This window comes from Oncorhynchus nerka, linkage group LG9a (assembly GCF_034236695.1).
Source record: "Oncorhynchus nerka isolate Pitt River linkage group LG9a, Oner_Uvic_2.0, whole genome shotgun sequence".
In the NCBI taxonomy this organism is placed as follows: Eukaryota; Metazoa; Chordata; class Actinopteri; order Salmoniformes; family Salmonidae; genus Oncorhynchus; species Oncorhynchus nerka.
In genome coordinates, this window is record NC_088404.1 from 41,258,703 (window position 1) to 41,282,684 (window position 23,982).

Here is a 23,982-nt window from a genome sequence, read left to right on the forward strand (position 1 = left end):
TCCTCTGCAAATGTCCCCTTTTCACTATTCTGCCTGCCAACTCCTAAACCCCCAACCCCCATTTCAGCCCTCAGAATGGGAGGAGGGAATCAAGTCTATGCAGGCCAAACCCTGATGCCCCAGGGTGTACTATGCTGAGAACTGGAGATTGATGGAGCGAGTGAGGGATGAATGGAGGAGAGTGGGGATAGGGAAGAGTGAGGGATGAATGGAGGAGAGTGGGAATAGGGAAGAGTGAGGGATAAATGGAGGAGAGTGGGGATAGGGAAGAGTGAGGGATAAATAGAGGAGAGTGGGGATAGGGAAGAGTGAGGGATGAATGGAGGAGATTGGGGATAGGGAAGAGTGAGGGATGAATTTGTCATTTGTATATAATTTGTCTCTATACTCCAGCGTTTTGGATTTGAGATCAAATGTTCTATATGAGGCGACAGTACAGAATATTTTCATACATATCTGTTTTACCGTTTAGACATTAAAACATGTATGCATCTAGTTGCCCCATTCTATTTTTTAAAATAAGTATTTGGACAAATTCACTTAGAGTGTATGAGTCTGTGCTGTGAGACAGTCCAAGGCCATAGACCTAACATTCACCTTTCCCTGAGTCATTACCCCATAATCATGACTTGAGCTTGTAATACTGCCAAAGCATTCAATTGAAACGCTTCTCTCTTGTAAACAATGGCAATTATTATTATGCTAATACCAATGGTCTGCTGAGGACACGCAATGCAAGATCAGGATTCTGAATCTTCTTGTTTCTGCGGCAACAACATTAATTCATTAATCAAGTCCTTCAGCTCGTTATTTTTCCGACAAGGTGTAATTTTGCATCATCCTTTACTAATGATGTGCTACAGCTCACCTCTAATCACAAAATCACAAGAGGGCAGAGGCGCGAGATGAGAGGTGCGAGGCATTCTACTGTTCCGTGAATGGAATGTAGAAGTGATCAGAGAGGAACAGACACCCCCACCCTCCCACCAAATCAGCACCCATCCTGGCCATGCCGAGCCAGGGGCTTCATTAGCAGGTAAACATCCTAATCGTCACATTAGAGCCGAGAACGATAGGAAAGCTGAGGAGAAGAACGCGAGGGAGTGGAGAGAAGAGTGGATAGCAGAGGCCATTATTGTTACAGACACCTTGTCAGTAGAGGTGAGGAGACCAGACTGGCCTCTCAAATGTAGAATACCCCCCCCCCCCCCCCATTACTAAACCCCTCACCCCACATCTCTGCTCACTCACCCCTTAAATACCTCCTCACCCCTGTACCCAACACAGGAATCATTGCCTCTCACACCGCCATACTCCTCATTCACATATCTATCCTTCCTGTCCCGCTAGTTCATTTCCTGCTTCCTCTAACACTGCCCCTACAGGCCACTGCCCACACACAGACACAGCAGACATATCCACATTACATTAATGAACAGCATCCATCATCATGAATCTGGCCAAAACATACTGGGCACATCATTACACCTGTAAACATAACACAAAAAGACTAAATATTACAAATACCCTTATTCTACCCGTAAGCCAGTGCTGTTGGCACCCCTTCCCACAACCCCCACCTGATGTAATTAGAGGTGCCCTTGACTGCGAGATGGACTGCTTTTCACACTCATGGACCCTTCCACTTCAACAACTCTGCTCCATTGAACACCCACTGTGTCCACGCACGCATGAACGCACGCACACTTGGGTTGATAGAAAGGTATGGTTTTGTAGCTCATAGTTAAGTTCTGTCCTGGTCTGGTTGAGGTTGCTGATGTCTGGGTAAGTGTGTTAGGAGGAGCTCACACAGGTAGACACACTGGTATCTAACTGGTATTATTAGCATTCATACTCTGTGTGTGACCCTGGCTGTGTGTGACCCTGGCTGTGTGTGACCGTGGCTGTGTGTGACCCTGGCTGTGTGTGACCCTGGCTGTGTGTGACCCTGGCTGTGTGTGACCCTGGCTGTGTGTGACCCTGGCTGTGTGTGACCGTGGTTGTGTGTGACCCTGGTTGTGTGTGACCGTAGTTGTGTGTGACCCTGGCTGTGTGTGACCGTGGTTGTGTGTGACCGTGGCTGTGTGTGACCCTGGCTGTGTGTGACCCTGGCTGTGTGTGACCCTGGCTGTGTGTGACCCTGGTTGTGTGAGCACATCCAGGCGAATATGATAAATGCAGCAACTCCTTCACAATCACACTTAAACTCCCCCTCACTTTCTATTTTTTTGTTTAGTTTATTAAATCGACCATTAAAGAAAACAGGCACACATAAAACTTGAAAAAGCCATATATGCACACACAAAGTCTGATACTTATTTACACTGTGGTCCTCTTGAGACTGGTCTGACTGAGGTTGCTGCCCCTGAACAAGGCAGTTAACCCACAGTTCCTAGGCCGTCATTGAAAACAAGAATTTGTTCTTAAATGACTTGCCTAGTTAAATAAAGGTAAAATAAATACATAAAAAGTCAAAAGACAAGATCGAACACAGTATGGCAGTGAAATAATAAAACAAAAACATCATTCCAGTTACATCATAGGGGTTATTCATGTGGGCACAAAAGATATCAAAACCTATTTTTACTTTATTTTTAAAGCAATGGCCGTGTCTGTCTTACTTTAGTATCTTGCGTCAGTATCAGTGGGCCAATACCAAACCCACAACCATCTGGCCAAGTATGTCATACATACAGCACTGTCACTGGCTCAACCTGTGACCCATTTGGAAAAGTGGATGTTTACGCCATTCTCTCTCTCCATACTCCTGTTTGTCTCCTGTGACCATGTCTGAAATCTGTCTTGCCTACTATTTACTAAAACTGCATCCTGTGTGTTCTGATCATACTACTTTGAAATGTACCATTTAGTAAAAACTAATGCAGTAAGCAACACATAAACATACTGGGTTCATCCATACTTGGAATACGGCAACTAATGTGCGGTTGTGTTGACTCCCACCATTCGTTCATTTTGGTGCAGCGCATCATTTTATCAGATTATCAGCCATTGTCAAAGACACGTGAGTCTGAAAAGACGATTCTCTTCTTGTGTGCAGCGAATTTTACTGGATCCAAAATTAATATGACATCCTGCCATTCAAAGCACTCACTTTTTGAAATGTCACATATTAAACTGTAAAACACTATTTTTGCATCCCCAAAATACTATTTAGAACGCCAGTACGGGTATTCAGACATGGCCATTGTGCGATCCAGCTTGGTCTGTCTCTGCGCACGTGTCTGTCTTGATCTTGCCGGTGTCTGTGCTGTGCTCTCAGCCTTGCTCAGTGCGTGTTCTGTCCAGGTGCTGGGACTGCTGTGTGTCCCCGAACAGGGACTCAGAGGGCCCCTGGCTCCCCTTCGCCATGCGTTAATGAGCAGTGCACACGCAGGCCATATCGATCCAGGGGAGAAGGCATGGGCGGGCGCTCTGCGCCCCGTTAGCCAGCCACACAGGACCAGGGCCTCGGGGCACGAGCACCTTCAATCAAACCCTCCATCACTATATCTTCATCTGCATACAAACCCTCCGAGCCCAGCCCCACGCCGCCACACACATACTAAAGAGTAGAGCAGCCCCTCCTCCCATCACCAGAAAATAACACTTCCCTCATTAGGACTGTCTGTCATACCTCTCAACTCTTCCTGGTTTAAGAGATACAACCTTATAGCTTCTGAGTGTCTTCCCGGTCCACCAGAGTCGATGCTACCTCTAACGACAGAGGTAGGCCCTAAATTAATTGTATTGGTGAGCAGTACACTCCACCCAGCACTGTGCCCTCCCTGGTCCAGAGACCTAGCTCACTATCTCTCCCTCCCTCTCCCTCTCTGGCTCATGCAGGTATCAGATTAATTACAGCAGGAGTGCTCTTAACATCTGGTCGAGTGTCAGGCCTATCGGGGGAGTGTGCTCCGTCGCCTCTCAAAGGGGCCAAGGTGTGGGATAAAATAAGAACAGCGGCGGGCGTCTGGAACAGCGTGTCTCTGTGTGACACCGGCAGGGTGACAGTCTAGAAGACTAGTAATGGGGTGGGCTGAACAATGTGTTCCCTCTGGAGCCATGTGGGAGTGTGAGGCTAGGTGAGTATATGTGCTGCTATGTATGAATACAGTCATGTAAGCAATGTATATGTGTGAGAGGATGTGTTTATATCTTGTTTGCCCACGTTTGTGACAGTATTCGTATTATAACATCCTGTATTCGTATTATAACATCCTGTATTTATGACTGACAAGGCACCGGACCTTGCCCACCTCTCAATCTGTATGGTTGTAGTGAGCTGCAGGTATACAGGTCAAGAGAGCTGAAATTAAGGCGTGGGCTGCCAGCTTTATGTTTTCTGTAATTAAAACAGCATTAGGCTATTTATTTCCTCTCCCTGTGCGGAGCTGATTGGGCATGAGGGAATGTGGGACGCGCCTAAGCAGAGAAGAAGCACAATTACACGCCATCAGCAGACAATATTAACTCACTAAATAGGAACACGGCAATACAACGTTATTATTTTGGGAGAAGATTAATGCAGGGTCAAAGCTAACATTTATAATACTTTGCGATGAGTATCACGTGGGGTGGTAGGACAAAGGGGGTTAGGGTCGCGCTACACAAGGAAGAGGATGGGGAGGAAGGAGAAGGGGGTGATTTTCTTCTCTTCTTCCCTGGTTCTCTGGCCTATAGGAGGAGAGGAGGAATATGAGCTCTACAGCTCAGCCAGAGAGCGATCCCCCTCTCTCATTAGCCTCATCGGTCTCAGGACCTCCATTAGCCTCAGAGCTAATGTGTTTCAGTGGACAGGACTGACCTTAGCCCTGGAGGGGTGGGCTGTCACACTACTGCAACTGGGAGGGGTGAAACTATCCCCACACACACACTACCCCCCAGAATGGTACGTCCCTGAGATACTGTCCACCATCTAGCTTAGAAAAACCAGGGCAGTGAGTGTTTAATTGTCTTAGTAGAGGCCTCTATGGGTAGTGAGAATATTGAAATGGGTTAGAACTCAAAAACAGTCATTATTATTACATCCTGAACACCATGTCAGGTCAGTGAGAAACTAGGAATACCCAAATGTAACGCCAAGACAATTACAGAGTGCAGATTGCAGGGGGGAAAAGTGAAGGAACAAAATAGCAGAAGGAAGGAACTGAGTTTGCATGAATAAGCAAGAGAGAAAGAGAGGGATAGGTTGAAAATGTAGAGAAATTGTGCGACAGTTGCTAGGTCGCTTCCCCCTCTTCCCTGGGCTGAGGGGAGAGGGATAGAGAAAGAGAGAGAGGGATAGAGAAAGAGAGAGAGAGAGGGATACAGAAAGAGAGAGAGAGAGAGAGGGATAGAGAGAGAGAGGGGAGAGAGAGAGAGAGAGAGAGAGAGAGAGAGAGAGAGAGAGAGAGAGAGAGAAAGAGAGAGGGATAGAGAAAGAGAGAGAGAGAGAGGGATAGAGAAAGAGAGAGAGAGAGAGAGGGATAGAGAAAGAGAGAGAGAGAGAGAGAGAGAGAGAGAGAGAGAGAGAAGAAAGAGAGAGAGAGAAAGAGAGAGGGATAGAGAAAGAGAGAGATAGAGATAGAGAAAGAGAGAGGCCTGCCCTCCTTTAGCATTCTGTCCACATTGGGGGGATAAATGATTCACGCCCGTGGAGACAACCGCCTCATGGTGTAATGAGAAGGACACGTATTTATACCAAATATTGCTGTTGGGAAACTATCGATCAGAAAGCTATTTGTTGAAAGTTTAGTGTGGAAACCAAGACTGTCGCCGTGTTTTAATGTGACTGGCGGACCGACCTCACTCTCCCTCTCTTTTCTCTCCAGCCAAATAGCTTCAGTCTCTCAGAGAAAGGGAATATTTATTTCTTCTAGAGGGTTGAGATTGAAAGAGAGAAATGGGGAAGAGTGAAATGTGTAAACATTATTGTTGAACATGTTGAGAGAACACTGATTGAAGACACCATAGACCCTTCTTTAAAGGGACAATCCACCCCAACCATTAATTCCTATGATTAACAGTTAAATAGTGTTAAATAACACTAATATGTGAAGTTTTTTTTTTACAAACAAATGTTTAATTTTGTTGTTGTAACGAGGTTGGTAAAGAAACTTTAGAAACATTTTTGGAAATCTGTTGCAGCTCAAGTCAACTACAAAACCCACAAGGAAATGATCTCTTTCTCTGGGCTGGCTGGCTAGCTAGGTATTTAGCTAGAAAAGCATGTGAAGTAGCTAGCTGTAAAATCGCCTAAACAAACTGCACTGTCAATTTAGGAGTCTAACTCACTCAGTTCAACTTGCAGGTTTTATCTGCCAGTGAGCAAAAATGGCGTCTCTGCCCAAAGCGCAGAGTAACGTTGCTTTTAATGTTTTTGTAAAAATATTAGGATCGTATTAACGCCCATTGTGTACATGTTGCCTATAATTCGTCAATGGGCCGCATGGTGCATTCTGGGTGATTCTGGGACAAGGAGAGCTCTCCTTCAGGGAGTGGTGAGAGTCAATTGGGCGCTAGCTCAAAAATAGAACATTAGCATGAATTTTGTGAACAAGGAGTACAACATTGCAAATATTTTCCAAGATATGAGATAATTAACTTGTTCTTTGTAATATCGAATAACTTTGGAATCGTGACATTATGTACTTTCAAGGAAAATAGGCAGGTTTTTCGACTCATACCCTAACTTTGAGAATGGTTTGCCCGATGATTAGCATAGCAACCGCGTGACGCAGCATGACAAGATGAATGCGATGGTTCGACAGTCAGTGGGTGGGGGTAATATCTTAGTTTTCCACAGACACCATTGCGACATGGTACTTGAAGGAGAAACAGAGTTGAATAATTTGGTACATTATTTAGATTAAGCACATCTAAGCGAAACATATACTTTGTCATGACGGTATAAACAGACGGATGTGTTCTAGACGAGTATGGCCATACCATCTATTAGCTGATTTGGCGATCTGGAGTACAGGTCATTCTTTTAAAAGTGGTATGAAAAGTGATAGCGTGTTATCCCCCATCTCCAGAGACGAGAGTTATGGAGCCATGACGCGTTCCCAAACAATTTCCTGATTTTCACCAGACGGACCACTTAGAAGTTAAATCATGGGAACATTTTTTATTTGACCCACTGACAGAACATAGGCTTTCACCAAATTGACAGGAGTGTCCAGAATTTAATTTCTGGGGGTGGATTATCCCTTTAACCCTTGATATCTCATGTTAGCAGTTACCAGGACTGGATAGAGTAGTCTGGCAGTGGTACCTTTCAATCACTGATCTGATCCATACTACACTGGATTAAACCAGGGGAGATGGCACTGAAGTTACATTACACCACTGTTCACACCAGAGATCTAGAGATGACGATATGAGATCTCAGTTTAGCCTTCAGTTTGGCTCACACACAGTGTCGCAGGCTAGGAGATCAGGTTCATATTTCCTTTAGACAGTGCTTGGATTGGCATGCACCAGAGAAAGCCTGTCAGTCCTGTGGGTAGAGGCTCTTCAGAGGGGGTTTATGGTTAGGGAATGTTCCTCTCTATTAGGGAAAATCTGAATGATACTGCAAAGAGCCCACACATACGCACTCAAGTACACCCAGAATTATAACGCCCTTGCCATTTCTTTACTTGTGCTAGTGGACAGATTAACGATGGACCAGGCGTCATCCTAGCTTTACTTTAATGCAGGTCTGCAAGAACTCCCAGAAAGAAAAAGGAACACTCCCGTGCCCCCTACCCCTCTCCATACTGACCCCCCACACACATCCCCAGTAGTCCCCAATTCCCCACTCCCCTCCTGGCCTCCCTCCGTCTCTCCTGCAGCAGTAATAGATGAAGATATTCCTGGCTGGGAGGGCGCAGGGGAAATCAGAGCAGGGCCAAGGGCCTGGGCACTCTCTTGGATACCTGCTAGCTGTCAGGGAGGGAAATGGGGGGGGCTTCCATGGATGTTGGGGTTTCTAGCTGGAGGGAGAGGATGCATTGATGAAACTACATATAGCTCTTAAACTACACAGTATTCAGTAAAGAGTTCCACAGGTAAACCTAGCGTAAGCACTCATACCTGTTTCTAACTACCTTTGAAGACATTCCGGCACAGTCTACTCTAAGTCTCTCCCCATCACCTCATGCACTGCCATGTAGTCAGCCACAGCTGGTGTCTGTGACGGCCCAGGGAGCAGAAGCTGTGCTTTCAGGTCTCAGCTCCGTCAGGAGATGCTAATAACCCTGCACTTACCACCAGCGACACCTTTCCCCTCCCAGCCTCTCCCAGCCGTCCCAGCCCCAGACAGCTATTACTGCCTCACTATGCACTGGGCCTGCCAAAAACAGCACTACAATTACAATATCAGGGATATGCACAGGGCTGCTGAAGTAAAGGAAGAGGGGGAACTAAATAAAATACTGGCCTGACATGCAGTGTTGCGACTAAATAAAGTTGAACTATGATAATTGCGCAAGATCATCACTGTACTGACGCAGTATAGGAGTTCTTGGAGTGCAGCTCTCAACTCAGGGTAAGAAGTATTTCTGTTACATTAGACAAAACACCCTCAAAGTCATACAGACAATCCTAACACCCACAGCATCATGCATAACGCATGCACAAACACACACACGTTGGGGGCGCCGTAGCATCTCCACTGGTGCAGGTCTCTAATGAAGCCCCAGTTGTGACGGCATGGAGGCGTCTCTCTCGCTCCGACGGGATAATTACGCTGCTCCCTGGCAGCTGAGTTTGGCAGATGTATGGGAGGCAGCGCGCGGCACCGAGCGCCGGGGAGCGGAGGTGGGATTCGGCAGGACCCCGACATCCGCCATTAGCAGGTTGGCACCGTCACAAATGAGTGTTTTTCACGAGAGCCCGGGAAGGCTGGGAAATTCCAATGAATTCTTGCGCTGTCGCAGCACATGAGACAGTGTTGGGAGAGAAAGAGAGAGGGATGAGAGAACCAGGGAGGAAACAGAGAAAGACGAAGGGTGAGAGAGAAGGGAACAAAAGGAAAGGTTCACGCTGCCATGACCGGATTAGTCACCTCTTTCAGCACAGGGAGCCCAGAGCAGTGCACCATGGGAAATTACTGAATCAGAATGCATTGATTTTCTGTGGGGAGGGAAAAAAGTGAAAGACAAAAAAAGGCCTGAAAAACAGTCATGGCTGAGAATTAGGGAGGAAATTGTAGGAGACCTTTGTATTATTATTGGTAGCAGAATAGAGAGAACACCATTGTACACAGCTGTTTGAGAGGGAGACGATAAGAACGGGACACTATTGTTCCAGCATTTCTCCAGTGCTTTCTCTTCCTTTCATTTCAGTCTCTTCCCATCGTCTTACTTTGTAATTAGGAAAACACAGCCAAGATAAACCTTGAGCACCTCACTGCTAAAACAGCTTGTGTGCGTGTGTGTGTGTGTGTACAGAACCTAGTTGTATCAAATCTCTTCATAAACTACCCCTAGTGTTACTATCCCAACGCCACAGCAGCAGAACAGCAACCTTAGATCAGTGAGATGCAGTGTACCTCGTCCGGCTGCATTCACCCACAGCTGTATTCCGTATGCATGAGGATGACTGGTACTGGTTTGATCTGCTGCCATGTTCCGCCTCCCTCCACATCAGCAGCAGCTGTATCATTTAACGGTCATTTGTAAAACAACGTCAACAGCAATCAGTGATCACTAATCACTAATGAACCAACCCTACCTATGTCTTATTACAGCCTGAATCACAACCAGGAATCAGTACACACTCACTCGTGACAAAAAAAGAATGGGCGCCTCGCTCTCTTCCTCTCACTCCATCCATCCATCTCTCTCTCTGATGCTAAACGATCGATTTCAAGGTGACCCTGGCTGAGGAGAGTGTTTTCCTCTAGCTGCTCCAGCCTGGTCCCAGTAATTAACACCAGCGCCTAATGAAGTCCAGCTGCTCACCCGCGCAGACTGAACGCGTGCCAAAATCCGGGAGAGCCCCTGTCAGGCAGCCATCGCTCTCCTCACACCCCCACCCTCTCTCCTCTCCTCATCCTCCCATCCCTGTGTCCGTCCCTTATCCCTCTCTCCATCAATCCCCTGATCTTAACCTCTCTGTGGCTTTGGAAGGTCAGCCTCCTTCCATCAGTGGCCATTCTGGACATCTCTGCCCCCCTCCAGGTTGCTGCCGTCAAAAACACTGATCATGCAGTCCTCCACTACTTCTCCATCTCTTCATCGCACTCCCTTACCCTGCCAAATTACCTTCATTCCCCACCGTCCAACTGATCCCTTTTCCTGCCAACTCCCACATCCCTCTCTCTACTGACCTAATAATCTCTTACTTACTATTTCTCACTCTTTCCATCAGTACTGTCTGCCTAACTGCCTTTTCACCAATGAGACCAATTCAAGCCCAGTGTAACCACATAAAGTCCACAACTTCTTGATTTGAATTTGGGGAGACATAATATCCAGTAAAACAAAAAGTTTGTAACAAATATTTTGAAATCCCAGAAAACCCGTGGCAGCTTGGATCTTAATCCACATCAGGTTGCCAGAGTCCTCCCAGCTGTACCGTTCCCTCATGTTGCCTCCCTCCTCCCCTCTCCTATTTAACCGTGTGATGCTCACTAGCCCTATATCAAAGCTGCATGTGTCTGTCAGCCTGTCAGCACTCTGGGAGCCTCGCTTTGCATCCTGGGAGTGGGGCTTTGAACACAGAGGACGCCTGCCTCTTCCACACACAGAGAAGCTAATGGGGGGGCTCTGCCGTGCCGCGCTGGGATCTCCACCACCGCCCCTCAGCAGCTATAAGGAAGGGGGCGTTCTGAAAACTTTCCCCACAATCCTTTCTAGCTGACATCCCGGTTGATCTGGGAGTGGAGAGAGATGAGCTGTGTCATCCTCTCATAAATCCCACCTGGAGCCTCGCTGACGTATCAGACTCAAATCACCTCCAACAGACAGACAGGAGATGCTAATTAGCGCAGATGATTATCATTGTACCTGACTTCATCAGAAAGACTAAAAACTGCCATTCTAAATAAACTATGAGGTACCAGGCCATTAAGAGCTTTACAAAGACCCTTAGAGAACCATGGAAGTCAAAGATGAACTGATTTGTTCTCTGTTGATTCACTCGTCTCTATTACTCTCCTCCCCGTCCAGGACTACCGCATTCCTCCATCGCAGCTCTCTGTCCTCCGCCGTGAGCTCGCACTCAGGACAGTGTGATGTATTACGGCGTGTGATTCTCTAATCCCATGCACCCCCCCCCCCGTACCGCCTCTCACCACCGCACGCCACACCTTCCTCACCAGCTGCGACAGATGCCGCCGTCACTCGAGAAAATAAATTCAGAATACTTAACGAATTAAGCGAGGAGCTAATTGTGGCTGGCCCGTGTTCATCATGCGCAAAAAGGCAAGCGGCTTGTTTGTCTTTTAACAATTACCAGACAGAGCAGGGAGAGGGGGGTAATTGTCCCATTCTCCCCAGCAGCTGGCTCAGCCACACCTGGGCGGGTGTGAGAGCCGGGTGGGGCGGGGACGAGGGGGAGAGGAGATGGGCAGGTGCACCTCTGCCATCACTAAACTAAGCACAAGCCGACTTGAGTTATGATGCGCAAATACACTCTCTACCGCTGTATAACACAGACATTAAAGCCTGGGCTGGCATTAGTGCTTGTACGCACAAACTAGTGTACATACTTACACTGGTATGAAACACACACTTAAAAATGTATTACATGCTACACCCCCTTTTCTTTCTCTTCATACACACACACACACACACACACACACACACAATTTTCCATTCTGTTCCCACACATTTTGGAGGAGCTTCCCTTGAGCAGTTCTCTTATAGATCTCCAAACAGCTTGTAATTACTTTTAATAAACAGCATAAGAAGCAAATCAAGCGCAAACGTGGAAAAAACAAGCTCTCAGGGGGATCAAAGAGCACTCAGCCTTGCAAACAAACACTTCACCAACATCAGAGCTATTTTATTCTTGCTTTTTTACATTCAAACATGTAATGCTCAGTGGGGGTAACTAGAGTAATGCAGTAGAGACCAGCACAGAAAGACAAGAAGTGAAAGAGGGAATGACAGGAATACAATGGCCGTAAAGTAGTTACTATTATTGGGTTAGTTGCTACCTAGATTCTGTGGGAGGCTACTTGACTCAAACGCTTCTGACTGGCTGTCTGCCTATGACCATGTGCATATGTGTGCTCATGTGCATGTAAACAATGCAACAACATTACATTATGTTGTCTCTATGACGAGAGGTATGCTGACATTCTGTGGAACAATTGAAACCTCTCCGATCACAACGAAACGGTCGAGTAGATCCATAAAGGAGCAATACCAAATCTACTCACCCTCCTCTCTCCATCTATCCCTTTATCCTCCATTCACCCCACCCTCCTCTCTCCATCCATCCCTTTATCCTCCATTCACCCCACCCTCCTCTCTCCATCTATCCCTTTATCCTCCATTCACCCCACCCTCCTCTCTCCATCTATCCCTTTATCCTCCATTCACCCCACCCTCCATCTATCCCTTTATCCTCCATTCACCCCACCCTCCTCTCTCCATCCATCCCTTTATCCTCCATTCACCCCACCCTCCTCTCTCCATCTATCCCCTCCATTATCCTCCATTCATTCCCCACCCTCCTCTCTCCATCTATCCCTTTATCCTCCATTCACCCCACCCTCCTCTCTCCATCCATCCCTTTATCCCCATTCACCCCACCCTCCTCTCTCCATCTATCCATTTATCCTCCATTCACCCCACCCTCCTCTCTCCATCTATCCCTTTATCCTCCATTCACCCCCATCCCTCCATTCACCCCACCCTCCTCTCCATCCATCCCTTTATCCTCCATTCACCCCACCCTCCTCTCTCCATTTATCCCTTTATCCTCCATTCACCCCACCCTCCTCTCTCCATCTCCCTTTATCCCTTTATCCTCCATTCACCTCCACCCCACCTCCTCTCTCCATCTATCCCTTTATATCCCCCACCCTTTATCCTCCATTCACCCCACCCTCCTCTCTCCATATATCCCTTTATCCTCCATTCACCCCACCCTCCTCTCTCCATCCATCCCTTTATCCTCCATTCACCCCACCCTCCTCTCTCCATCTATCCCTTTATCCTCCATTCACCCCACCCTCCTCGCTCCATCTATCCCTTTATCCTCCATTCCGCTCTCCCTCCCCCATCCCTCAATCCCTTTGTCCTCCATCCCTCTCTCCCCCTCTCCCTCCCTCCCTTTATCCTCCCTCCCACTCTCTCTTCCTCCATCCATCCCTCTCTCCCTCCAACCATCCATCCATCCTTCTCTCCCTCCATCCATCCATCCCTCCATCCCCCATCCCTCTCCCTCTCTCTCATCCTCCCTCCATCCCTTTATCCTCCATCCACCCCACCCTGGTTAGAGCGTTGGACTAGTAACCGAAAGGTTGCAAGTTCGAATCCCCGAGCTGACAAGGTACAAATCTGTCTTTCTGCCCCTGAACAGGCAGTTAATCCACTGTTCCTAGGCCGTCATTGAAAATAAGAATTTGTTCTTAACTGACTTGCCTAGTAAAATAAAGGTAAAATTTAAAAATAAAACAAATCCCTCCCTCTCTCCCTTTATCCTCCACCCCCCTCCCTCCCTTTATCTTCCATCCACCCTCCCTCCATCCCTCCCTCCCCTCTGGTGTTCTGGCTGGCTGGCTCCAGGTGGTGAGGGATGTGCATGAGGGGCCTGTCATCTGTTCCCATGTTCGTAGCATCTCTACTGTGTGTTACTAGGTGTGTTACTAGGTGTTCAGTGGAGGCCAGTAGAGAACCAAGATCCTCCAACAGACCACATTTACACTGCAATGTTCTACAGCCAGGGGGAATAACAGATATGGAGGAATACTTCAGATGGTGACTATTTGAAGGAGTTTCATGGATGGTACAATAATTATTTGAGCAGTGGACTGAAGGCAGAGGGCAAAGCATTCATCGCTCAAAAACGCTGCCTTATGGCTATCAGGCTGGCACGGGGCGCACACACACTCATGCACGCAGTGGAGTGAGCCATCATCCACATTATCCACATCCATTGACTCCTAAAGCTTTGTGTGTGCTGCCTCATTAGGTCTTCAGTGACACACAGAGCCCACACCAGGCCTCTCTCCCCAGCGCCTCTCCCTTACTCGCTCTTCATCTCAACACACACACACCACGCGCAAACACTAAAAGGAGACACTGCCCTAGGGAATACTCCTCAGACATTACTAGTGGAGCGCAACACAGACATACATCACTAGAGACCGATGGCTGGGCCATCACAGGAAGATTACAGGTCTGGCCTCCGTATAAAGGGTTAGTCTCATGATGTCACTGAAGAGCATGCTTGGAATAACACTTAAAACATCACAGGAGGACAGAAGGCATCTTAAACATCACTCATGCATTAAGGGTAACATATGGCTTAAAGTTCAAGACAGCAGCACTACCGTTGGGAACGTGGCTCTGATAGCAGGCGCTGATTTACCAGTGAGAGGTCAGGTGTGTGCCAGAGTAGAGGAGCAGTAACATGAATAGTGCTGTACTGTGACATCACTTCTGGGTTAAAGGGATCAGCCGGGACGCCTTTCCGCCCCGCTGCTCATCTGGGTTCATGCTCGGGGCGCTAGCTCGCTAACTTCCTTCAAATGAATAAGTAAGAATTAAGAATGAGATGCATCATTAGCTGGGCTCCCCAGAGGGCAATTAGTTTCAGGTGAGTGGCTGTACCCTGGGCCTGGCTGGGAGGGGGGTTCATCATGCACACACAGCCATCGGGGGTGGGGTGTGTGGACCTTTACATTGGTGTGCAAAGAATATGAGAGGGTTTGTGTTGAGAGTGGGCACTACAGATCATCTTTACACTGTAGCCATGCCAGTTAAGCAGTCTGCTGCTATTTCTATTTGATTTGGAGTATTTTACACTATTATCTCGTGTGCATCATGCAGTGTCCTGCCATATGGCCCTGTAGCCCTATGTAGCCCTATGGGCCGGTCCCCCTCCCCACTCTTTCCCAGTGCTCAACAGGCAGGGCTCCATTCACACAACTTGGTACGGAGAGAGAAGGGGGACAAACCTTGCAGATGGGCAGGTTCTCCTACAGGCCGTCCGACAGGCAAGGTGGGTGGAAAGAGAAGGCAGGGTGACAGTTAGTCAGTAGGTCCATGATTAGATGGGGGTTAGAGGGGGGTTCATACATGGGGGGTATGGTAGGGCAGCGGCTACTGTAACATGCACCGGATACTCTCTCTGTATCGTTCAATGTGATAAACTAACTCACTCCTCTATGTATTCCTGAGACCCGGACTGATATCCAGTCACAGTTCATATCCCAAGCAAATAAATATGATGGAAATACCCATGAAGAAACTCATGAGCATCAGTCATAAGGCTACAGCGCTCAACTAAAGTGGTTGGATCCAGAGTTCGGTTTTTCAGACTGTGGCCTTGCTGAGGGGAGAAACTCTAGTAGATGCTTTAATGTGTGTCTCCATTACACTGATCTCTTCCACTTGTACAGTTACTGGAATGGGGAGGAGGGGGAGAGACGGGAGGAGGGGAGAGAGAGGGGGGTGGGGTAGAGGAAAAAAAGAGAGAGTGGGGGGGGGGTACAGCTAAATCTACCAATAAAAGAAGATGAAAGTCAGGTTAAACACAATATGCTAATTGAAATGTGTTGGCTGATTAAGGCGATTGAAAGGAGAGCGGGCGTGCTGTGAGTTCTGGGCGCCGGTGATTAGTGCGGCATTAGTGTCTGCATGCTTTTCCTCAGGACGTGGTGGAGAGAGCAGAGCCGTGTGTGTGTCGATGTGTGTGTAAAGGAGAGAGTGAGAAGGGGTGTGGGAGAGGCCATGCGTGTGAGATGGAAGAGCTCCTGTCCTGAAGTATGTCTGCCCACGCGCACAGACAAAATGGCGCGCCGCTCGCATATTCTGGCCAAATATCAGTAGTAGCAGTAGTACCGTACAAATATTTGTATCAGCTACCATGAGTTTGTACAACAGAAGGGTGCTAAAAACAGCTGGGTATTGACAACAACAATACAGTCTCTCTCTTTACCTTATTTGTTGCTGTAGGTTGGGTTGCTAAGGCAGTCTCTGCTCGCTCTGAATTCCCTTTTCACTCTTCCTCTCCCTCACTTCTCTCCCCGCTCCCTCACTTCTCTCCCCGCTTCCTCACTTCTCTCCCCTGCTCCCTCACTTCTCTCCCCGCTCCCTCACTTCTCTCCCCCGCTCCCTCACTTCTCTCCCCGCTCCCTCACTTCTCTCCCCCGCTCCCTCACTTCTCTCCCCCCGCTCCCTCACTTCTCTCCCCGCTCCCTCACTTCTCTCCCCGCTCCCTCACTTCTCTCCCCGCTCCCTCACTTCTCTCCCTGCTCCCTCACTTCTCCTAAGGCAGTCTCTGCTCGCTCCCTCAATTCCCTTTTCACTCTTCCTCTCCCTCACTTCTCTCCCTGCTCCCCTCACTTCTCTCCCCCCTCCCTCACTTCTCTCCCCCGCTCCCTCACTTCTCTCCCCCTCACTTTCCCCCCCGCTCCCTCACTTCTCTCCCCGCTCCTCACTTCTCTCCCCGCTCCCTCACTTCTCTCCCCGCTCCTCACTTCTCTCCCCCGCTCCCTCACTTCTCTAAGGCAGTCTCTGCTCGCTCTGAATTCCCTTTTCACTCTTCCTCCCCTCACTTCTCTCCCCGCTCCCTCACTTCTCTCCCCGCTCCCTCACTTCTCTCCCCCGCTCCCTCACTTTCTCCCCGCTCCCTCACTTCTCTCAGTCTCTGCCGCTCTGAATTCTCCACTCTTCCTTCCTCACTCCCCCCGCTCCCTCACTTCTCTCCCCCTCCCTCACTTCTCTCCCCGCTCCCTCACTTCTCTCCCCGCTCCCTCACTTCTCTCCCCGCTCCCTCACTTCTCTCCCCGCTCCCTCACTTCTCTCCCCGCTCCCTCACTTCTCTCCCCGCTCCCTCACTTCTCTCCCCTTCTCTCCCTCACTTCCCTCTAAGGCAGTCTCTGCTCGCTCTGAATTCCCTTTTCACTCTTCCTCTCCCTCACTTCTCTCCCCCGCTCCCTCACTTCTCTCCCCGCTCCCTCACTTCTCTCCCCGCTCCCTCACTTCTCTCCCTGCTCCCTCACTTCTCTAAGGCAGTCTCTGCTCGCTCTGAATTCCCTTTTCACTCTTCCTCTCCCTCACTTCTCTCCCCGCTCCCTCACTTCTCTCCCCGCTCCCTCACTTCTCTCCCCCCGCTCCCTCACTTCTCTCCCCCGCTCCTCACTTCTCTCCCGCTCCCTCACTTCTCTCCCCGCTCCCTCACTTCTCTCCCCGCTCCCTCACTTCTCTCCCCGCTCCCTCACTTCTCTCCCTTCTCCCCGCTCCCTCACTTCTCTCCCCGCTCCCTCACTTCTCTCCCCGCTCCCTCACTTCTCTCCCCGCTCCCTCACTTCTCTCCTCTGTTTGTGTGTTGGTGTCTCTCAGGACCACACTGGCCTTTTTTTCCACAGGCTTTATTGTTTTCCGCTGTGCAGCTGCAAAGCATGGAGGAGCCCCCTGCAGGTGTGAGTTTGTGTGGTAACGCTCTGCCCCCCCTGCTTCTCCCACCCCTGCCAGCAGGGGGCGGGGCGGCGCGCTGGGCCCGTTGCCCCGCTGAGCCCTGCCAAGCCGGGGTTAAAATGACGCTCTGAACTCAAAGAGCACTGTGATTAACCACATAGGTGGGACCCCCAGTCAAGGGCCCAGGGGGTGGCCCCACCGTGGTGCACAGCACCCCCTCAACAACCCCCCCCAACCTTACACCCCTCTAGCCTATAAATAGGGAAGATGCAGAACCATTGAACTGTATGCAATTTCCTAGAACAACCCTTCCATCCCTATTCCCTGTCATTCTGAGGAAAACAAAATGGCGTAGACACTGCTGTGAGAGCTTTTGTCTTAAACATAAAGGCTTCACCACATCATACAAAATAGTCATTTGTAGTCATGCCTGATTGCCTGTAGTTAAATAGCTACGTCTTCATGGACATTTAGAGGCTCTTAAAATCCAAACCTCAATCCCCACATTAGTCCTCACTAATGACTTCAATCTGTTCTTTCAATATTCTATCATTCTCTACTCTGTTCTTTCAATATTCTATCGTTCTCTACTCTGTTCTTTTCTCCTTTACTTCAGAATTTCCCAGCTTTCCCTCTCTCAGCAGCCACCTTTCTAATATTTTGTCATCTCTCCGCGGTCTGTCTTGCTAGTGGTATCCCTCCATCTGGGGGGAAAGGAAATGAAAGTGATCTGGCCCTCTGACACTCTCTCTCCCTGGGAAATGAGGGGCTCTGGTCCGACACTCCTATTGTTCAGCATGTGGCCTCTCACTCCCTCTCTCTGTCTGCTTCCCCCTGGAAGGGCTGGACTATTATTATTGCGGTTATCTCCATGGTGCGCAGACATGGGCATCAGTCACAGCCCACACGGCAGGCACGCCGCAGGGATTTACAACACAATAGCAGAACACTGGGTTGTCCCCACTGGCAGGTTATCACCCCGGGCCAAAATGGCTTCGCTCTCTCTCCTCTGCTCTCCATCTGAGGGCGAGAGATGAGATGTAGAGTCGCTGGCTGTTTGGCTTTGGCAGTGTGTAGAACTGTATCGTGGGCGGAGAGTGTAAATAGTGTACACAAAATTGCAGTTGGTGGGTGTTAGTATACTGTAGGATGTACTCATTGGAAAAGTGTAAACATATGTCAAATGTATTATTTATGACACCATCACGTTGTTCATTCCTATTATGAAGCATGGTGTTAGGGAGAATATGGGCACTTACTTTAATGATCAAATACACTGTTGAAGACGATTCGAGTGCCAAGGAATTGCCGTATTAACACATTCATGCTGAAGAGATTAAGAGGAAAAGGTACAAGTCTTTAATAACAGAGAGCAGTTCCTCTCTCTCTCTCTGTATCTCTCTGTTCATCCCATTATATCTGATTTAGTCTGACAGGGTTTTTAGGGGGCCATGGGTACACTCTACACTGCTTTACCCTGTGAGCAGTTAGTGCAGCGTTGGGGGACTCTATCACATTACTGGATTAGATTATACAGTTGGAGGTCTCGCTGCCTTCCTTCAAATCACCTGTCCTTCAGGACAGAGCAAAACTCTGGCACAGCCATGAGGAAAGCTGCATAATCACATTCCAGTCTCCGAGCTCTCAGTGCAAGAGGCGTCACTGCAGTACCTGGTTCGAATCCAGGCTGCATCTCATCCGGCCATGATTGGGAGTCCCATAGGGCGGCGCACAATTGGCCCAGCGTAGTCCAGGGTAGGCCGTCATTTTAAATAAGAATTTGTTCTTAACTGACTTGCCTAGTTAAATAAATAACCTCCCAGTGGAGAAACGCTGACAGGCCAATGTGATGGGGGGGGGTTGAATCTTTAACAAGGTGAGGGAGGCCGTAGGTAAGCAGGTTTATCTGTGTGTTTGATGTGAGTGTACGTGTCGTGTGTATGTGTGTAACAGAATAATAATTCTGCTAGTGTAATCACACGTGACAGTGTGAGCTGTCTGAGCCGTGTTGTTAGGCAGTCTCCTCTCCACCCAGCCGTGGTACGTCTACATTAAACAATCAGAGACATAGGAATGGACAGGCAGTGGGAGAAACACACCCATTCCCCTAGGTCCACTGCCTCCTGGTGAAGGCCTCTCGTATGGCAGTTGCCTGGCGCACCACTCAGATGAATTAAAACACCAGGTTTTTACACCCCCTTTTCTCCATGTAATCAAGGACTTTTCCGTGCCTGCTCCTCCACTTCTCCCCGTCTCATCGATTACCCTCCACACTCAAACTTGGCAAGCAACACGAAAATAAATCCGCAGCTAGTGAGGATGCATGCATAACAAGTCATCTGAGGGAAGCATTCAACTTCAGCTAAACACATCAGTTCACGGAGCTTTGCTAACCACACATGCACCTCTTCACTCTACAATAACTGTGTCCCAACCTTTCCACAGAGACAGTTCCAGGTTTAGGCTTTAGGGAGATCTCACCATCTTCAATGCTAAGTGAGTTTGTGTGTGTGCTTCCACACACTCTGTGGGGTAGAGGTGTATAAGATAAGTGACAGTGGGGAAGTTGCACAAATCCCCCCACATACACACACACACACACACACACACACACACACACACGAGTGTACTCGCACAGGAAGGAGATAGGAGCCGCATTGAGCAGATGTTGGAGCTTTAAGGAGGTAAACTGATTGAGATGCAGTGTCACCTTGTTAATGATCATCCAAGACAAAACTGGGAGGGGAGAGTGGGGGTATGATCACACCTTCACAAATGTCACACTGTGGATAACAGGGCCGGGTAGGTGAGGTGTCAGCCATGCACATCTTCACCGTGCAAATGTGAAGAGAGCAGGGATGTACAATTGGGAGGTGTGTGTGTGTGTCAATGTCAACTGTGCAGCTGAGTTTATTTCAGGTATCTCAGTTACATCCGGGGGATTTGTTATGAGAGGGGCTAAGATATTATATATGACAAAAGATACCCACCCAAGCTCAACCACAACACACACATCTCTCTACCACACACAGACCTGTGACGGCAGATGCACATTAATAACATGTATGGAAATGTAAGGTGAATGTCTGAACACCAACGAAGTAGCGGAGAGGAAGAAATGAAGTCGACGTGATTATCACTGCTGACAAATGCGTCGACAAGCTAAGCCGCACCGCCGGAACTTTATCATTAGTGATGTGACGCACAGACAACAACACACACTGAAGACCTCTTGTTCTAGATCACTCTCTCCAAAACTCCCTCTCTGCCACAATGGGGATGAAGACTGCATCCATCACCTTACAAACTGTAAACAATGGAGTAGAATGCAGAATACCTTCACTGTTGCTACTGTTCTAACAAACTAATGTATAATATAGAATGTGTGTACAAGGTCAAATGTTTCAGGACATTTTAGGTTGGAAATGCCTAGTGAGAACTAAGACTTGCGCATTCTGAAGGGTTTCTATAAGGAGAAAAGAGGAGGGTAAAATATCAAAGCTCAGGGATGACCTTCGCAGTTATATATCAAAGCTCAGGGATGACCTCCGCAGCCATATATCAAAGCTCAGGGACGACCTCCACAGTCATATATCAAAGCTCGGGGATGACCTCCGCAGTCATATATCAAAGCTCGGGGATGACCTCCGCAGTCATATATCAAAGCTCAGGGATGACCTCCGCAATCATATATCAAAGCTCAGGGATGACCTCCGCAATCATATATCAAAGCTCAGGGATGACCTCCGCAGTCATATATCAAAGCTGAGGGATAACCTCCGCAGTCATATATCAAAGCTCAGGGATGACCTCCGCAGTCATATATCAAAGCTCACGGACGACCTCCGCAGTCATATATCAAAGCTCAGGGATGACCTCCGCAGTCATATATCAAAGCTGAGGGATAACCTCCGCAGTCATATATCAAAGCTGAGGGATAACCTCCGCAGTCATATATCAAAGCTCAGGGACGACCTCCGCAGTCATATATCAAAGCTCAGGGATAACCTCAGCAGTCATATATCAAAGCCGACAGATAGCGTAGCTTTTTAATGATTGTTTCGTAATCTGCCCAAGAAAGAGAGGAGCGAGAGGGAGAGCAGAAAACTCCTCCTCTGTGATCTCTCCTCAATTTTCTCACCACAGACGCCTCGACAGATAAAGGTAAAGACACTGCTCTCTTTCACTGTTGAAAAACGTCATCCATCTTTGAAGAGGGGTTCGAAATAAATAAAATAATAACATTATTGAAAATAATCTGCCTCAATTCCATAATTAATCTCCAGTTTTTCTGAAAATTCTGATGTTAATTAACCCAAAATTCCCTCCATGGCGGCTGAGAGAGACGAGCGTTCAGCCTGCCCCCCTTCAAGCACCCCCTATCTCTCCCCATCGCGGTACAGTCTTTTAGGGGGAGAGAGCGCTCTGAAAGGAGAGGATTCTCAGGCTGGAGGGCTGAAGGTGGAGATGGGGGAGGAGAGAGAGCATGGGGACATGGATGGGATGGGCCTTCAGCCCTCCAGGAAAATGAACACAGTGTGATGGGAAGTAAGAGAAAAGAAAAACTGGGGTGGTGAATGAATCCAGTGGAGAGAAGCTCTGTTCCCAGCCAGACTGGGCTGAGATAGGCAGCACGCCTGTACACTATAGCTGTGGTTCTGTTCTGTACCAGCTCTCTCTCTCTCTCTAGACAACTACTGCAGGACTCAGGAGGACCCACGCACTGAAAATACATCAACCGGCACAACTCCGATATCAGCTGTCAGGCCTGGAGAAGGCTGGGGAGTCGCTGCGGCTCTCAGTGTTCTGCCGTTTGTTCTCCCAAATTACTCACAGGCCAAGCTTGTTAATCTACACTACAGTACACTGCAGCAGCAATTATTAGTTACAGAATAACAACACAGAGGGAGGAAGCCCGTAAAAAACTACAGAGGAACTTTTCAGTTTGAGCACACATACCTCTGTGCTGCATCAGAGCCTGTAAACCTGATTTGCCTCCAGATAGCATGTGCTAGGAAATGTCATCCACCTGGTGGGAATCAGGGGGGAGTCTGTCTGGCATCTTTGGGCTGCTTCTAAGGTCTCGCTAACTTTTTTTGGAGACCTATTTACAACATATTATTACAATGATATGCATACTGTGGGTGAGGTAATGTGATCGTCCATGCCTCCTAACTCTCCACAGTGTCCTCTACATCCAGGTGTGGAGGTCAGTGCGAGGTGGTGAACACACAAGGTTAGTAGTGGGTGGCCAATCAGACCACACAAAGGAAATGCTCTACGGTGTCATTATTTTATACTGCAGAGGACAATGTTGGTTATTCACCATATGGCTGATTCATAAATGACTAAACTGAACCTGCTATTTACTGAAACCGTAGCATTTTCCTATATTGTACATAGATTTCAATGTTACTGGTAGAGCAGAGAAAAAATTACTTTGTCCTTATAATGTCCTAGAGAGTGCACACATGTTGAAGAGAGAGAGAGAGAGAGAGAGAGAGAGAGAGAGAGAGAGAGAGAGATAATAACACATTGAGGGCTATTGTCTGGGAGAAAGTCCAGTGATGAGGAGGAAAAAGGGAGAGCAAGAAAAGGAAATGTTTGTTGCCCTTTTACTGTACAGCACGGCCTGCAGTCACAGCCCTGGTCACATAGTGAAGAGTTAACGGAGCAATCAGACCTGCAGCCACGGCCTCAGCTGCGCAGTCAAGTGTTAAACAATGGAACAGCTGTCGAGTGCGGCAGCTCCACAAATAGAGCTGTTCATTTCACCTGTCTGTCTCACACCTGTGTGGTGTGCAGGCCGGGGAGAGAGAGGGCGAGAGCTAGGCCAAACAGAAGGCTGTGGAGCCAGAGGAAACTGAAAGGAGAGACGGGCACAGAGATAACAAACACACACGCGTATACACACAAACAGGAAGAGACTAGGCTGACTCACCAATCATGTGATTGGCTACGTGGATCTGGATCTCCCGTTCTGTCTCGAAGGTCATTTGGCATTTGATGCACTGGTACGTCTTCTTCTGCAATGCAACAGACAGGTAGACAATCGTTTTAGAGAGCGAATCAAACTGCTCATTCACTCACACACACACAATACAGAAAGGATGTACTGGGGGGGGGATTTGGAGGTTTCTCCTTGCTGTTACACTGAGCTGAAACAAAAGCGGAGGTAAAGATTGAGCGTCCCAGGGACCTCACTGTCAATATCTAGTAGAGCGAACATGCCACACAATGCCTCAGCAGGGCCGAGCTGCAGGCCCCGCCGGGCCCAAATGAAACGCAGCCATGAATTCACACATCTAACTGAGCACAACTTCTTACTGACACGCTAGCCACTGGGAACTGACACACTGCTAGAAAATACCGTTAAAATGTTTATAGTATTGTATGAGGGAAATCTTTTAAAACT

General features: G+C 48.3%; 1 protein-coding gene across 3 annotated transcripts in view; it reads right to left on the reverse strand.

Moving 5' to 3' along the window:
• The window catches only part of znf423 (zinc finger protein 423), a 161,076-nt gene that overhangs the window by 46,545 nt on the left and 90,549 nt on the right, over positions 1–23,982 (reverse strand). For 2 of the 3 annotated variants that reach the window (XM_065022611.1, XM_029668154.2), the window contains exons 5-6: positions 23,509–23,593; positions 15,104–15,124 (exon numbers count right to left, since the gene is read on the reverse strand). In XM_065022611.1, coding sequence (XP_064878683.1) covers positions 15,104–15,124; positions 23,509–23,593 — 106 coding nt within the window. The remainder of the gene's footprint in view (positions 1–15,103; positions 15,125–23,508; positions 23,594–23,982) is intronic. The other variant, XM_065022612.1, reaches the window with a different exon arrangement.